The following is an 18,970-nucleotide window of genomic DNA, read 5'->3' on the forward strand; positions in this document are numbered from 1 at the left end:
GTCCATCTGTGTATGATTTCTGTCTTGTCCATCAATACTTTACCATTTTCATCTTTGACTGCTACTGATCTTGTTTGCCACTTCCTATTGACATTTCTTATAAGTTTGTAGACCTCTCTAGTTTTGTGTTCTCCATAGTACTGTTCAATGTCTTTGCACTGGTCCTCCAACCATTTAGCTTTATCAGATCTTGCTGCTTTCCATACTTCATTGCATTTTTGAAGGTATAACTCATCTGCTGTCTCTGAATTATCTCTTAAGTTTCAGTTCTCTTTTCTCTTGTACCAGTTTTAGGGTTTTTGAGTTATCCATTTCTTGTCGATCTTTTCTCTTTCAGGAATTACTTCCTCTGCTGTTTTTTTTAGCACTATAGTCAGTCGTTCTGTTCTTGTATTTATATTTTGTTTTTCACTTGGGATCTTAAGCTTAGTTTCCAATATGTTCTGATATGCTGTTCTTAGCCTGTCTTCATTTAGTTTTGAGATGTCTCTAGCTTTTTGGAACTTTCCTTTGTACTTCTGTGTCAGCTTTAGTCTTATATTTGCAATCACTAAGCTGTGGTCCGAATCAGTATCAGCTCCTTGGAATGATCTGCACTGTTGAACTGAGGTTCTCCATTTCTGGTCTATTAATATCAGGTCGATCATATTCCTGTGTTTGCCATCGAAGGAGCGTCACATCCATTTACGACAATCTTTTTGTTGGAATTTGGTATTGCAAATCATCAGGTTGTTATCCGTGGCAAATTCCAGAAGCATCTCTCCACGTTCATTTCTTTTCTTTCTCCATAACCTTTTCCCATCCTGTGTTATTTTTGCCAATCTTTGCATTCAAGTCTCCTCTAATGATGGAGGAGGCTTGCTTTATGAGGATCTGCTTCAGCTCCTCATAAATTTCTAGTTGTAGATCCCTGTAAAATCTCTCAATGTTTTCATCTGCACTCTCTGCAGTGGGCGCATATATCTGAATGGTCGTGATATTAAATGGTTGGGCACTGAATCTTGCAACCATTATATACTATAAAGATTATAACATTATAAAGCACACACATCCTTTCAGACATGTAAAATGCTATGCATAATGGGAAAGGCCACTACCCAGACTGGTTTTCACCTCTGATGCTCCTACTGATGAGACCTCAATAATGGTCGAAACTGGTCTGAGTGGTAGCTTTTCCTATTATGCATAGCATTTTACATGTCTGAAAGGGTGTGCGTGCCTTGCATTATGGGATACATGCTAAGGCAAGTGATGTCAAGTCATTAGCCTCTATATACATGTAGCTCAGACATGAATATAGTTCACGTGCAAAAATTGTTTTGCTTCCTTGATTAAAGGATTACATATTGGGGAAAAGCCCCGTATAACACGGCATTCCTACAATAGTTCTCGCTCTAACACGGTTCAGGAATTGGGGAAATCCCCATATAACACAGGACGTGATGAGAGCTTTTAAGAGCAAACACCATCTCATTCGATATTTTTCATTTGAGCATGTATATCGTGTCAGATTTGTGTACAGAATTTTAAATTCATTTTGTTCGTGGAGTATTAAACATATTTTAAGACTTTCACTGTTTTCTTCTTTGTGTTATTATTTGTATGTATTATTGAACCTTTTTTTTTTTTTTTTTTTTTTTTTTTTTTTTTTTTTTTTTTTTTTTTGAATTAATTTGTAGTCCTGAACAGTGTCTACCAGAAGTAAAAAAGTACCTCTTAAAAGACGTTTCATCTTGCTAGAATTAAAAATACAGATTTTGGATCATCTTAAAAAGGGGGGGGGGGAGTATCATATGTTGCACAAACCTTGAATTTAAATGAAGCAACAATCCAGACCATACAGAAAAATGAACAGAAAATGAGAGCTTCCGTTGTTGCAGGTTGTTCTATCTCTGCAAATATGACAACTCGTCCCAGACTACCAATACTTGAAAAAATAGAAAAAGCTCTTAGTATTTGGATTGATGACTGCTGAAAAAAACGGATCCCACTGGATACCAATGTTATTAAACATAAAGCTTTAAAAATATGCAACAACTTAAAAGAAAAGGAAAAATCTGCTGTTAACCCTGACTTTGTTGTTAGCAAAGGTTGGTTCAGCTGTTTTAGAAAACGCTTTTCATTAAACATAAAACATAAAAATACCAGGGGAAGGCACATCAGCTGATAATGAAGCTGCCAAAACTTATCCAAAGGAATTGCAAAATATTATTGAACAGGGTGGATATACAACACATCAGTTTTTAATGCTGACGAGATGAACCATTGGTGGAAAAAATGCCCAAGAGAACATTTATTTCAAAAAATGAAAACGTTGCACCAGGTTTTAAAGCATCAAAAGACCGTGTAAAACTTACGTGCAGTAATGCTTCAGGCGGTCACATGGTAAAAACCCATGTCAGTTAATAAATCCCTCAATCCTCGTGCAATGAAAAACCTAAATGAGAGTGCTTTTTATTGAACAGCAAATAACAAAGCTTGGGTAACTACTGATTTATTTAAAAAATGGTTTCCAAACTGTTTTGTACTAAGTGTGGAAAACTATTTAAAGCAGAAAATCTAGATTTTAAAGTTCTGCTGATATTGGATAATGCACCCAGCCATCCAAAAGATTTAAATCACCCAAATGTCAAAATAATTTTCTTACCACCAAATACAGGTTTATTACTTCAATTAGTTCATTACCCCAACCGTTAGATCAGGGAATTATAGCTACATTTAAAACTAATTACATCAGGAAATCGTTGCAATGGGTTTTGAATAAAGTCGACGACTAATCTATCAAGGTCATGGAGGCATGGAAAAAGCATAAAGAAAGGCCTAGACTTAGCCGAACAATTGGAGTTATACTTTCTTGATGAAGATCCTTCCACTGAAAGAAGCACAGAATTTAAGAGAGAACTTCACGTGCTTAGCTTCATATAACGAAATTTATAAAGATCACCCAGCTAAAAGTAAACAATCGAAATAAGGATATTTTGCAGAAAGAAAACGCGCTCATTTAATGGTGCTTAGTAGTGATGATGAAGAAAACATTATGTAATACTTTTGATCATTTATTGTTTTAATAAACATACATTTCTCTTAGTTATAAAAAGAAAATAGCATAGTTTTTTTTAACTTTTGGAACCTAACCCTGTTTATTGTACTAGTTCTTTGTTTCGTATAACATGAATTCACATAACACAGCATTTTTTAGGAACCTAACAACCATGTTATACGGGATTACCGGTATATAATTTCTTGTTATCTTTAACGTGTACCAAGAAACACACCAAAAATACTAAGTAACAAAATCTGAGGAAAACATTGATCTACTCATCTGCAGAACCATGTGGTGAAATTGTTTTCAAGGATAGAAAAATTAGATCCTCATGATGGATTTAGGCAATAAAAGAGATAGTCCTTGTAAAGAAGTAAGTTCTTTGTATTTTGACCTGTACCCTTATTGGAGCAAAATGTAAAAAAGCAAACACAGAAGTGTGTCATTGGAATACTTTGGAAGATATAGAAGTTAAATATCTTTCGGAGCCCTCTAGGAAAGCTTGGAAATGAGGAAAGAGTATACAAGAAAGGGATTTGAAGATAATGAAAGGTGACTTCAAAACTGAAGATAAGGATATTCTGGATGTCTGGAATAATTGTTAAAAAATTATTAAATGAGAAAAGTGAGGACAAAAACAGTGATAGAAAACATCTCTAAGGAATGTAGTAAAGTGCATTGCAGTATTGGAGGCCTTTCCAAAAAATTCCAGTTGCTTTTTGAAATTTCCAGTAAAATTTTGAAAGGCAACTTAAAAAAAAGTCCACGTGGTTAGCCAAGTGGTTATGTGCTCCGCTACCATATGCCTGGGAAAGGAGTGTCCTGCGTTCGATTCTCGTCGCTGATGTCAGGAGCTAAGGATCTTTCTCAGACATAACTAAGTTAGCCGGTCTTGGGCATGGTCTGCAGGGTTTTTCCCTCCCGCAAAACAGGCAAACTAGTCTTAAGAATAAATGCTTCACAGACAATTACACACATGGTTGAGCGTAGGCGTAACAACCCCACCTCGTTGTGAGTTATGAAACCCAAAAATGGGAGGCCAAGGCCTTATATGGGGCTTTAGTGCCAAGGAAGAAGAACTTAAAAAAAAATATTTCACCAGAAATGCCTGTTATTACTTAAACAGTTATAATGGTTTATCACCACACAACAGTAAAAAAAAAGTAAATATTTTAATCCCAATATTTTGTCTACAGTAACTGTGAGGCATTTTCTAGCTTAATACTAGCAAAGGCACATGATGCATAATTGAATAAGAGCACAAAATTTCAAACAAGTATTTGAGTGATCTAATTATGTCCTTTAGGTATAATCACATGTAGCTAGTTTTGTTGTTGCTTTCAAATATGGAGATGTAAAATTTTTTTAGTTTCTATGCCAGATACTTCAGAAGGCCTGTTTTAAAAATATTGAATTCCAGACGGAGTAGAAAGTAAAATAATAAAACTATGAAAATTAAAAGGATTTCTCTATCAAATGTTCCAGGTAAGATTTATGCATGCCTACAAAAACTGTCACAGCACTGATATTAAGTGAAGCGTTATATTGTGACACAAGATAAAACCTTATAATAGCAATTAGAATTGAGAGAGATAATGGAAAATAGCATGATTTGAAATCAAAGTGTTTTCCAAGTAGGTGTAATCCACATATTCATCATATATATATATATATATATGGATGACATTATGAAGATAAGTAGCATTAAATCTGCTATAAAAATTGAGTATGTTGAACCAGGTTCTTTTAAGTTTTAGTGAAGATAGCAAATTAAATATGAAAATAGATAATGTTGAAAGTTGGTTATACTTTCAATTTTAATTAAATTATACTATAAATTAAATTGAATAAACATATATCCTACATGTTTTTTATTATTATTATTACGGGCAACTCCAAGGAGTCCTCTGACTAATCGAGGGAGGTCCTAAATATCACGTCAAGAACAATATTCAATGTCCACACAGTATCTATCATACTTTGCCTTGAACTCATTCACAGTCATGGCACAACACAACAGACTCTGGCAGCTTATTACACTCATTCACCACTTTCCAAGTAAAAAAAACCTAGTTCTAACACCCTTGCTAACCACATTCTTTGCCCAGTTTCCATGGATGGCCCCTAGTTCTCCCACCACCAGTCCTGTTCTGAAAAATATCCTCTGTTATTTTTCAGAGGACATGCACTTTAATCTTATAGAAACCCTTCAGTAATTTGAATGTCTCAATCATATCAACCAATTTCTGCAACTCACAAATCTTCAACCTGTTCTCATAAAGTTCATTCCATAGACCTGCTATCATCTTGGTCACTCGCCTCTGGATCCCCTCCACCTCCTCCCCATCAAGAAGAAATCCTGGTGCCCAGATCTGGGCATAGTAGTCAAGATGGGGTCTTATCAAGGCTCAATACAGGAGAACAATAACTTGCTTATCTCTGCTCGTCAAAGTATTCTTCAGTAACCAAGTGATTTGATGAGCTGATTTAGCCACTTTTGCAGTGTGCCCCCTAAACTTCAACTCCCTATCCACTCCCAAATCCCTGGCCTCGTCAATCTCCTGGAGTACAGTTCCACCAGTGTGGTATACTGCTGCTAATCTTTTCACTCCAAAATGCATAACCGTAAACTTTGCCACATTAAATTGACATCCATTCTCCCCAGCCCAGACCTCCAATCTATCCAAATCATCCTGCAAAATTTTGACATCATGTGCATTCACCATTGCCCTACCCAACTTTGCACCATCAGCAAACAAATGAACAGTTCCTCTCAGATCCTTTCCTATATCGTTAATGAACAAATTAAATAGTAGTGGTCCAAGAACAGAACCCTGCGATACACCACTAGTCACAGGCCGTCTTTTGGACTCTACTCCTGAATAAACTACTCTCTGATATTTCTCCATCAACCACCCTCCTATCCATCTTACCAACCCTATATCCATCCCCATATGCTGCAGTTTATTGATTAGGATTCCATGTGGTATCCTGTCAAAGGCCTTAGCAAGCAGTATCACTGTAAACCCATTACCCTTATCCAGTTCAGCTGTCACTGTGTTATAAAACGTGAGCAAGTTATTGAAGCATGATCTACCCTTCACAAAACCATGCTGTCCCCCATACAGTATCTCATTTTCATCTATCCATTCATGTATTTTTATCTTGACTATTTTCTTCAAAACCTTGACAACGACTCCTGATATGCTGATCAGGCAGTAATTTGCAACAGCAGTCTTGGAACCTCCTTTATGCAGTGGAACTATTTCCCCCTCTTTCCACCCCCTTGGGACTAACCCGGACCCGAGACTCAAATTAAAATGTTCTTTTGAAATGCCTATAGTCTCAACAATTTCACTCACTTTGACTCACCAGTCATCCAATACCATATTGTGCACTTGATCACTTGGTTATACTATAAATTAAAGATATCAGATTTTAGGGAAAGACAACGTATAGTAAAATATTAATTAAAAAAACTTTAATTAGTACTTCCTATATTTCAGTAATGTTACATTGCCATCTTCAGGGAACATAAAAATAATGATATGTACACACAGGCACTAACACTAAACAAATATGCCTATAGAAAACAACTGAAGTCTGTCCTAGTGCCCCCTAGTGGGCTAAATTGGGTTATCTTGGCTGTTGTGCTGATGTTCTAAGAATGCAAGCTTCTTGTATTTGGGGCAATCTCATGCATCCAAATTTGTTGAGGTTTGGATGCATGAAGTTTTTTTTAGAGCTGAGGCTGATTCCTTGAATAATCTTGTGCAAAGCTTTTTCATTTGCAATTCTTCATGCAAAATATATCCTACATGTTCTTTTGAAATGCCTATAGTCTCAGCAATTTCACTCGCTTTAACTCGCCAGTCATCCAATACCATATCGTGCACTTGATCAATGATTTCTGGTGGTGTTACACTTTTTGGACGTCCTTCATGTGGATCATCTTCAAGGCTGGTACAGCCATGTTTAAACTCGGCAGCTCATTTCTTAATTGTCAAAAACGAAGGAGAAGAGTGCCCATAAACTTTTATATGAACTTCGAATGAATTTCTTTTGGAGTTAAATCTTCTTTTACAAAGAATTTTATAACCGCACAATACTCAATTTTATCCATTTCAAGGGATACAGACAACACTTTTGCTTCAGACAGTTGTATAAAACAAACTACTTGATAGAATGACTTGTAATTTCACATGGATGCTTATGACAGATATACCAACTTAGAAAAAAAAAACTTGACGATAGTGTTGCCATCTATGGTCGAGGCCGAGAACTTTTCAGACCAACCTCGTATAGAGGCTAAGCACACATCCTTTTGGATGTATAAAACTATGCATTATGGGAAGGTCCAATACTCGGAATGGTTTTAACCTTTATTGGTGCGTTGCTTTGGAAAGTATTCGTGGTCATGTTACAGTCAAGAAAGTATTTGTGTAGAACTGTAAGGTGGACACTGAACTCCTTGGTCAATTAACATTACTATCATGGGGGTGATGAGCTGTAGGAAAATAGAAGTAACAATAACATGGGAAAGGTTAGGTGAGAAGTGATCTACACCTGTGTTATAAGAGTTGTTGAATAAATAAAGTAATAGTGAAGTGGATGAATAGCAAAATTAGGCATGGAAGAAACAAGTTATTGTGAAAAGGATATACACTACTTGGAAAGAAGTCAACAGACACACACACCAAACAGCCATGGCACCTAACTTAATAAGATGTAGGACTTCCTTTTGCTGTGATGACTGCAGAAATCCTATGGGACATTCTTTCCACAATGTGCAACAAGTCAATGAGAATTTTGGACCATTCTTATTGTAGGCATGTAATGAGGTCCTGGACTGTTGTTGGGTAGATGTCTCTTGACCTCACCCAACATTCCAGTTCATCCCGCAGATGTCCAATAGAGCTGAAATCAGAGTCAAGTGTGGTGACATTCATGTCCACAAGCAAACCGACTCCTTACCTCTTGGAGTTCACTATTCGTGGCACCACAAACAGAGGTTCAAGGTCAAACCAGGAAAAATAGGACCATACCATCACACTTCCACCTCATAATTTCATAGTTGGAGTTGCACACTCTGGTAAGAGACATTCACTGGGCATCTGTCACACCAAAACCCTTCCATCTGCTCAATAGAGGGTGTGGTGTGACTTTTCACTCCATAACACAGCTTTCCAAGCTTCCACGACTCACTGTACATGCTGCTGTGTGTTGGTTTGGTTAATGTCGGGCTTACATATTGCAGTCCAACCATGGAAACCCATGTTGTGAGCCTAGCTTTTGAATGTTTTTGTGCAGATTCGTGTTCCAGTCAATGCCTGGAATTCTGCATTCAACGTGTCCACTGATGAATGATGGTTTCTACATATTATCCTTTGTAGCACCCTATGGTTATGTTTGGTGAGTTGTCCACTGCATCTGCACTTGCAGTTGACTTGCTGCACTTTCATCTCAGTATGGTATCACTGATTTTTGACCTGGGATGGCCCAGCTTGTCAACAATTTGTCATACGGATATGCCTGCAACATGGCATCCTATCACAACACTTTTTTCAAACTCCATCAGTTCCCCTTCTTACAGCCCTTTCACCCAGACACAGTTGCACTGACTTGGGAGTATCATATTTCTCCAATTTATATTGGTGACAAACACATGACATGTTATATGGTATGATGCATCTTGCCAATGGGAGTGTATTTTGACTTCTTTCCAAGCAGTGTAGTAGGTTATGATTAGAGATGCTTGAGTATACTGTAGGTGTTGTTTGTCCTCAAGGCAGTTCAGACTACCACCTGCTGTATAATATCTGATGAAGCTTCATTTGCACAGTTGCTTTTCTTCCTAATCTCACTTGGCATTCTGATAATGCCAAGTGGGATTATCTGATATCTGTGCTTCATTTTCTTGATTGGATTATTGAGTTCTTGTGATCAAAAAATTTGTGTTGAATGCATCATCAAAGCTATTCTTATGATTGGGAAACATTCATTTCCCCATTTTATATTAAAATTGTCATCCTTCATCTAAACCTTGGTTCTCCAAGAAGTGTACCATGGAAAGAATCAAATGTTTCTGGTAGTCACAAAAATATCCATCTTCATTTTTTGTCTGCATTAAAGCTCAAAATAGTTGCAATTAAATTATAGACACTGATTTTGAAATCCTAAATGTAGGAACTTGCATTATATCCAAAACCTCTTGAATGTAACTTTTGTTCTTGAATTGTAACTTTTGTACTCTTCTTCCACCTCTTTTTATCCAGATGATTATCACATCATCATGCACAGAAACAGCAATCTCCCACTTTCTTTTTTAGGATTAGTATTGATGATTTTGCTAAATGGCATAATATTCTGGACTCTGAGCCTTCATTGCTTCCTTTTTTAATTTTTCCAAAGGTCTCCCTTGGGGAAACCAACCCTCTAATCCTAATGTTCTATTCCATTATCATTTAACTAATAATCTTCTATTCCATTATCATTTAACTTGTGTTCAAGAGGAACAAATATTTATTAAATTACTGCCCTTTACTATCTGAATTTATGGAGACATTCATAACTTTAGATAGAACTGAATCTATTAATTTGGTGTGTTATGGTTATTTGTGAAGTCAATACCTTATCATGCAGTTTGCATTTCAAGATTCTGACATTTTTCTGGCCACAAAATCCTGGTTCCTAACATTGTACACGCACACACACTGGCCACTGAATTAGTAACCTTTATGCAGCTTATGTGCAAGATACTTGGTCACATGTTCTAGGCAACTATTTAAGAATGCTGCTAGTGAATAATATTGATCACAATGGAAAACAAAGCATTTTCAGAGTTTGATGAAGGACTTATGGTGGGTGCCCATCTGCATGGAGCCATGATTTTGAAAACAGCAGAGCTGACTGATTTCTCAAAAGATGAGATATCCTGGGTGTTTAATCAGTGGAAAATAACCTACATTGCTTGTCTAAGAAGCATAGCTGCAGACCTAAGAGAATCTGTCAGGAATGAGATCGTTGTCATCTGAGAATGCTTGTATGGACAAACAGAACTTTCCATGTGCAGCACTTGACCAAAGCATTTAATGAAGGTTGTTCCCAACTTATATCTCACTGAGCTATATTTTTTGAAGGGAATTGAAGAGGGTTGGTATTTGCAGTTGCATGCCTATATGTAATATATATATATATATATATATATATATATATTTTTTTTTCCATTTAGTGGCCGGTATGTGTAATTCAGTTCGTATATTGACAATGCCCTTAAGTTAGAAAGACCTGAGTTTAAATTCCATGTAGAATTAGAACCTTTATTGGGCCCTTTTAAATGAAGGTGATTTAACTGGTCTGGTATGGGAGTGATAGGTTTTTTCCTCCTGGAAAGTTGGCTTTTTCATCTTGTGATGGAAACAGTGGACTGGCCTGAACACATGTAGTTATATCCTGTTTCATAGCTGTAATTGCTTATTTCTAATTTTTTTTTTTCTTGTCTGTGCAATCAAACCATCACTGTTTTCTTCAGATTTTGCCATTATCTCTGTAAACTATTCTTCTGAACTTGTCAGGAAAGTTAGTAAACAGTAATAATATAATGTTCAAATATTTTTAATTTTAAATCGTGCAATCTCTTGACTTTCCTTCAAGAAAGTTAACATGCCATACATGTTAACTTCCTTGTATGGCATGTTATAATATGCTGTATATATATATTTTTTTTTTTTCACGCCAATTAAATTGTGTAGGAGTACAAATTTATCAGGACTGGACTTCCATATTTGCTGTACGTGTATAATGTTTTCCAACATTATTATTGTCTTATTTTAAAATCTGACCAGCAAAATTAATTATACTTGACAAGAAATTATATTATCCTTTATCCAAACATACGCAAATAAAATTTGTAGATTAAGTATTTTTACTACTAGTATATAGAGGCTGCTAATTTTCTGCGACTATTTGTGATCCAGAATATATTAATAATTTGATACACCTTTTTACTATTTGTATATGGAAAATATATGATTTCTGAATTACCATATATTTCGACATATAGGACAACCGGCTTATATTATAAGACGAGGCCTAAATTTTAAGCTATTTTTAGGTTTTAAGCTTATGTCAGTTGTAGAAGATGACCCCCCCCCCCCAATTTCTTCTTTCTTGTATTAATACAATGTTAGGTATTGTTGTTATATCCGTTATTTTTTTGCATAGCATAAATTTAGTATTTACACGAAGCCCCAATTTTAATTAATTATTAATTTTGCATTTTTTTTTAATTTTAGGATTATTAAAATTGTTATTTAAAATCATGGAATCAGCAACAAAACGAAGAAAGTAGGAAGCTCAATTTTAAATAAGGATAATTGAAATGGCAAAGCAAACTAATAACTGTGCTGCTGCAAGAAAGTTTGACATAACCGAGAAGATGGTAAGAGAATGGAGGAAGAAAGAAGATATTTTAAAAAAATTGCCAAAGAAAAAATGTGTGATGAGAACGGGGATCACCCGATGGCCGCAACTGGAAAATCACGTTGCAAAATGGGTATTCGAACAAAGAGAGAATGGTTATCTCGTTACAAGAAATATGATTAGAGTATATGCACTAAAATGGTCAAGATTGAATCCGGATGAAAGTATAGAATTTCAAGCTACTTCAGGATGGTGTAATCGTTTTATGAACAGACAAAATCTAGTAATATGACAAAAAACGAAAATTGCTCAGAAACTACCAGCAGATCTTGACCACAAACTTACCAGTTTCCATAAATTTAATATTCATTTGAGACAAGAACATAAATTTCTATTGTCAAATATTGGAAATATGGATGAAACTCCTATGAGCTTTGATACGATAAGCAATAAAACAGTGGAGTCTAAAGGTAGTAAGAGTGTGCTAGTTAGAAGTACAAGTCATGAAAAAACAAGGTTTACGGTTGTGTTGTCATGTTTGGCTGATGGAACCAAGATAAATCCAATGATCATCCTCAAACGTAAAACTAAAATTAAGATAAATTTCCTTCAGGTGTTTTTGTACATTTTCACGAAAAAGGATGGATGGACAAAAATGGTGTGAAATTATGGATAAATAACATGTGGAACATGCAAACGCAGTTTATAAGTTTGGGATATGTTTCGTAGTCATTTAACTGAAAATACTATAAGTCTTCTAGAAAAACTAACACATAAATTGCTGTTATACCAGCTGGTTTAACTTCTATATTGCAACCACTAGATGTCTGCTTGAACAAACCATTTAAAGATCACATGCAAGAAGAGTAGAATAATTGGATGTTGACTGGTGAAAAATCATTTACAAACAGTGGATCTATGCACGCTGCATCACTTGATATGTTGTACAATTTTGTGATCAAAGCTTGGAATAAAGTAAAAGTAGAGACAGTAATAAAATCATTTAAAAAGTGTGGTATCTCTAATCTTATGGATGGTACGGAAGATGATCTGTTGTGGGACACTGATGACGATGAAAACGAAATCAATTCACTGGATTTGAACTGGGATCCATATGACGATCATTTAAACAATGAATCTGAAGAATTATTTTCAACAGATGATGAAGAAAATTAACATGAAAATCGAAGTTAATAATTATTTGTTTTTTAAGACTTACATTTATTGTAATATTTTAAATAAATTTATGTAACATAAAATTAATCTGATTTGTTTATAAACACTGCCTATTTTCTTATATAATGATGTATTGTAACTATCTAAATGTTCATCCAAGAAATTAAGCTTCCCTTTTCATACTCGGCATATAAGATGACTCATGATTTCGAGGGGTTTTCTGTAGTATATGAGAGTCGTCTTATACGGTAATTCAACCTTAGTATCTTCCTTGGTCTGGCTCCCACTGATGAGGCCTTAGTAAAGGTCGAAACCAGCCTGGATAGCGAGTCTTCACATGATGTCTAGCAATATATGTCTGAAAGAAAGTGTGCTTTGCATTAAGATATCAAGGCAACTCATGTGAAGTTAACGACCTCTACATACACATAGCCTAGCTGTGAAGATATTTCAAGGGCAAACTTCGTTTACACTTGGATAAAGGATTAAGCAAGATTATAATTTCTCGTCAGGTATAATTTACTTTGTAACCTAGTAAGAAAACTTTCTACTGACTATTAAGTTTCCTAGACATAACCTGGATCCCCATCTTTATATTTTATGTTCTGAATCTGAATAAAATTAAAAAGTTCTGTGAAATTCTTTTATTAGAAATTTCTTATATGATTGGTTATCACTGCTTCATGAGGTGTTACTTCCAGATGGAAAGAAATTAGGGGACACATTAAAAAGTATAAAATACCATGTACATAAACAAATCTTCATTAAAATTTTTTTGTTAAAATACCATGTACATAAACAAATCTTAATTAAAATTTTGTAAGATCATTATTTTATAATTGTTTTCAATTTTGAATAGCCAAGAACTCACTCTTCATATCCTCTATCAAAAGTTAATGCATCATCAGTGACAGGAAATGTTCATCATCAACTCGGATTACGCACAGGAATAGGTTCAGTATCACAAACACCTGTTACAACTCCCCCTAATGTGGTTATGGGATATCCTATTAAGACTTTGCAAAACTCTCAGCCGACATCTAATGTTCAGTTGCCACTTCAAGTGTCAACCAGTCAGGTGTGTATGTTATATACCTGTAGTGTTATAAATTGTATTTTATTCAGTTCGTGTATCTGTATGCATATTTGTTTTAATTTGACATTATATTGGTGAAATGGTGGTATGTTTATTGGATAATACCATAATAATATATTAAGGAATAACTGCATTATTCGTTTAACCGTGTGGAAAAGCTTGTGTGTATGTCCCACATGTTGAATTGGATTTTTAACGGTATTGATGAGAACACAGATTGATAAGAAAATAACTATTTATTAACTTAAAAGCTAATATTTTGCTGGTATTATATCCAGCATCTTCAGAGCACGCAGACAAATTTTGTTACAATAGCGACAACCACAATCCGGTGTAACAGTTGGGCTAGTATAAGTAATTGCAGCATGCAACACAAGACTAAAGTCCTAATTAGGAGCCATCTAAGTTTAAAAAAAATGAATAATAATAATAAAAAAAGTAGTCTGACGTTTTGAAAAATACTAGTTCAGATAATAGCAGTCCAAAGTTTTTTTGAGGAAAAAAAAAATTTATTTGGTCTTAGGATGACTGTCTCCCAGATCTTTGGTAAATTTATACAGCCATACGTGTTGAGGTTTGGAGTATGTTTTAAGGCTTCTGTTGATTCCAGGAACAACCGCTCTGACGTGTAGAAGCTTCTGTGCAGTACTTTTGTTTTTTTCCAATTGATCCTGTGTGCAGGGGTATCTAAAGCATGGTCAGCCAGACCCGACTTGCCGTAGCGAAAGTGGCAGATATATTTTTTGTGTTCACTGAGGCGAATGTCCACAGTTCTTCCTGTCTATCCGTAGTAAGCTCGATGGCATGAACAGGACTCTATAGACTCCTGGATGTGATAAAGGAGTGAATACTATCTACATGATATACTATCATTTTGAACCCGGAACTATGAATTAACCGTCTTCAGAAATGCTATCCCGGATATCCTGGACAGCATTTCTGACTGCAGCAAAGAATTCGCCAAAGTTAAAAACCGGCACCAGAAGAAATATTTGAAATCCTCCAGCAATGCAATGCTATGCAGCGGCCACAGTTACATCAAGATGGCATCATGGTGAACTTATCATTGGTAATCTTAACCTAAGAAGCCATGAGTGCGTTAAGTTGGGGACACAATTTTGCCGTTACTCCTAAAGAATTTCCAAAAGCCGAAATAATGGCTTCCGTTGAACGTGGGATATACGACCTGCCTCCAGCAATGGCCAATATCTTAATCCACTCTAAGCCTCCCAAAATAATATCCCATATAAAGAAATAATGACTCTAAAAAAGTGCAACGCAATAATAACTACATTACCATAACCAAATCTGACAAAGGAAACAGAATATGAAATCAAAATGCATGCACTTCTCTAAGACCAGTCAACATATCAAATTATAGATCGAGATCCCACCAACTCACAAAAGAATAAGGTGAGCAAGTTATTGAACAAAATCACTTCCTGGCCAAAAAGAAACAGTCGACAAACTCAAACCCTTTCACATTAAAACACCCCAGGATATATGGAGCTCCAAAAATTCACAAACAAGGTACACCTTTACACACTGTTTATACTATTGTAGATAGTATAAACAGTCCTACATATAAATTAGCTAAACATTTAGCCAAACTACTAGCCACTTGCACAAACAATTCTCTCTCTTTTGTTAAAAATTCTACCCACCTAAAAAGTATTTTAGAAAACCACATCTTAAATAGTTCAGACTTAATGGTGAGTTTTGATAACACCTCATTATTCACGAATGTACCATTAACTGAAACACTTAACTTACTAAATTCACAATCTCCCCCTGATATATTTCAGCTATTTAAATTCACAGTACAGGCAGGTTATTTTACATGGAAAGCATAAGATAGATAAAATACTAAATGCTATCCAAAAATCCCCCTTGCTATCTACCACAGAAGACTACAACAAAACTATCACCATCCCATACATTAAAGGCACATCTGAAAAGATATCTAGGGTGCTTAACAAACATCAACTGCGCACCGTATTTAAACCTTATATGAAATTGGCAACTCTCATCCGTTCACCTAAGGACAGATTCACTCCTTTATCACATCCAGGAGTCTATGAAGTGCCCTGTTCATGCCATCGAGCTTACTATGGACAGACAGGAAGAACTGTGGACATCCGCCTCAGTGAATACAAAAAATATATCCGGCACTTTCGCTATGGCAAGTCGGGTCTGGCAGACCATGTTTTGGATACCCTTGCACACAGGATCAATTGGAAAAAAACAAAAGTATTGCACAGAAGCTTCTACAAGTCAGAGAGATTGTTCCTGGAATCAACAGAAGCCTTAAAACATACTCCAAACCTCAACAATTACGGCCGTATAAATCTACCACAGATTTGGGAGACAGTCATCCTAAGACCAAATTATTTTATTATTTTTTTTACTTAGATGATGCCTAATTAGGACTTTAGTCTTGTGTTGCACACTGCAATTACTTATGCTAGCCCTACTGTTACACCGGATTGTGGTTGTCTTGCTATTGTAACAAACTTTGTTTGTGTGCATCTGAGGATGCTGAATATAATACCAGCGAAATATTAGCTTTTAAGTTAATAAATAGTTATTTTCTTATCAATCTGTGTTCGCATCAATACCATTAAGAATCCAATTCAACATGCATTATTCATTATTCTACTAAAGTTGCAAAAATTAATTAATTTAATTGATTACAGATATTTCATTTCACATATTGTGGATCATTATCATTACAATATAAACAATTGGAAATTAAACAATTATGGTATATAGAGAATGGAATCTCTCCTTATATGCACGTGCAAGACAGCCATTTGAATCAAATGTATTTAGAAAAAAAATACATTTGACACAATGTTAAAAAAAAAAAAAAAAATTTCCATGCGCATGTGTGCATATGTGAAAAAAACTTATATAGTTATATACGAGGGCTGTTCGATAAGTCCATGCAAAGTCTAAGAGATGGCACCACCAGTATGTGTTGAGGTTATTTTTAGTTGCTGGCAACTGTTGGAGGATCACACACTAAGTTTCAGTCAGATAGATCTATTACTCTGCGTTTGGCGTCCATTTGAATCGATCAAGTACCGTGATTTGTGAAAAATGGATGAGAAAGAATTTTGTGTAGTGATTAAAAATTACTTTTTGAAAAGCAAAACAGCTCAGCAAACCAAATCTAAGCTTTGTAAACATCATGGTGAATCTGCACCTTCACTCTTCACACCTGTGAAGATGCGTGAAATTGCTAAGGCTGTGGGCATCTCAAATGACCACGTACATATTATTTTACATGAACATTTACATATGAGAAAACTATCTGCAAGATGGGTGCCGCATTTGCTCACACTGAATCAAAAGCATCAATGTGTGATGTGCTGCAAGGACAGCTGGAAGCTGTTTCAACGGAATCCAGAGGAATTTTTGCATCATTTCTTAACAGTGGATGAAATATTGATTCATCACTACCAGCCTGAGACCAAGGAACAGTCAAAACAATGGGTTGCAAGTGGGGAATCTCCACCAAAGAAAGCGAAAACCATTCCTTCAGCAGGAATGGTTATGGCCACCATCTGCTGGGATGCTTTTGGCATAATCTTCATGCCAAAAAGACTTCTTGGAAAAGGGCAAAACAATTACCAAAGTGTGTTATGCATCTTTGCTGGATCATTTAAATAATGAGATAAAGGAAAAAACGACCACACTTGGGAAAAAAAGAAGATTCTTTCTCACAACAACACATCTGCTCACTCTTGCAATTGTGACTACAAAATTTTCCGATTTATCCCCCCCCCCCCCCAACTACTCCAGATTTGGCTCCCTCGGACTACTGTCTCTTTCTAAACATGAAAAAATGGCTGACAGGAAAGATTTTCATCAAATGATGAGGTGATTGCCGAAACAACTGCCTATTTTGAAGAGTTGGACAAATCATACTATATGGATGGGATCAAAAAAACTCGAGCATCGTTGGACTTAGTGTATAGACCTCCAAGGAGATGTTGAAAAATAGAAAATGTTTCTCCCAAAAAAATTACGTTTTCTTCATTTTTGCACGGACTTATCGAATAACTCTCATAGTATAATTCTTAAAAAGCTTCCCCACAATAAGTGGGTTTCTAATCATCCACTAATGGAAGATGAACTTGAATGTTCTTGCTAGAGGCCACAAATTTTCTGTTGTGCCAAAACAATTTCCTCATTTAAATGTCATGAACTGTATTAAACAACAGATCTCTAATTTACATGATGACAGAAATCAGTTATGTTTGAAGTCACCAAAATATTCATAATCCTGAACTTCCACCTCTAAATATCCCATTTTCAGAATTGAGAGCCTTACATTATCTTTGAAGAAATAAAAATCTTATAATATATTGAACATGAGGTGGAAATAGTTCCTCCACTTCTTTGTAACCAAAGCCAACAAAGGCAATATGACCGTTATTTCTGACTCTTCTGATCATAAATGGAAAATTGATATATTTTAATCAGTAGAGGTCTCACCAAGAGTCAACTAAACACGTTGAATTCTATACTGGATAAGGCATTTTTGCTTGATCTGGATATAGTTCAAAAACTAAAAACTCATTGGTTAAGACCTAGAATTTATGACTTAGCTAAGCCATAAATTCTAGATGATTAATTACATAAACCAGGATGAGAATCAGAGGATGAGTCTCAAAAAATCGTAGTATGGTGGCTGCTCTTCTAAGCACGACATCCAGACCAGTACCTAGGTCATCTGCAAATGATTTGGTGCCTGAACATCACACCTGTATGGTGTGGCATAGGAAGTAGCAGCCGAATAATCTCAACGGCTGTCTTGATGCTTCTGTTCTAGTGGCCTCATTGCCAGAGTGATTGCACCATAACAGTATGAAAGCAACTCTGACTACTGCTGCCTTTCAACACATGCGGCACAAATGGTATTGTTACAGTGGCTAGATGGAATTCTGACCTAGAGGCATTCAGTCATAATCCCATGGATGGTAGCTTCGCACCACTGGTCACTCGACTGTGTCTAAACCTGCAGTTCCTCTCTTACTGAGCAGAATTACTATTGCAATGACTAGTCATCAGCAGATTGAACCCTCTTGATACTAGCTAAGTGGGTGATTTGCTCTAAGAGCTTAAAGACGTTCAGTTCTTAAGTGGAATGCAGGCGTAATGGCACTCATAATCATCCCACATCACAAACCTAAAGGCGTTCAATTGGAGATGCACGTGAAGCATGA

At 35.8% G+C, this 18,970-nt stretch overlaps 1 protein-coding gene across 5 annotated transcripts in view; it reads left to right on the top strand.

Annotated features, from left to right (window-relative positions):
* The window catches only part of LOC150098253 (transcriptional repressor p66-beta-like), a 98,742-nt gene that overhangs the window by 63,023 nt on the left and 16,749 nt on the right, over nucleotides 1-18,970 (top strand). For all 5 annotated transcript variants that reach the window (XM_090406167.1, XM_090406163.1, XM_090406166.1 and 2 more), the window contains exon 4: nucleotides 13,500-13,718. In XM_090406167.1, the coding sequence (XP_090262293.1) occupies nucleotides 13,500-13,718 (219 nt within the window). The remainder of the gene's footprint in view (nucleotides 1-13,499; nucleotides 13,719-18,970) is intronic.

Source organism: Typopeltis vanoorti, chromosome 16 (assembly GCF_054136105.1).
Source record: "Typopeltis vanoorti isolate ZY-2024b chromosome 16, IOZ_Tvanoo_1.0, whole genome shotgun sequence".
NCBI lineage: Eukaryota > Metazoa > Arthropoda > Arachnida > Uropygi > Thelyphonidae > Typopeltis > Typopeltis vanoorti.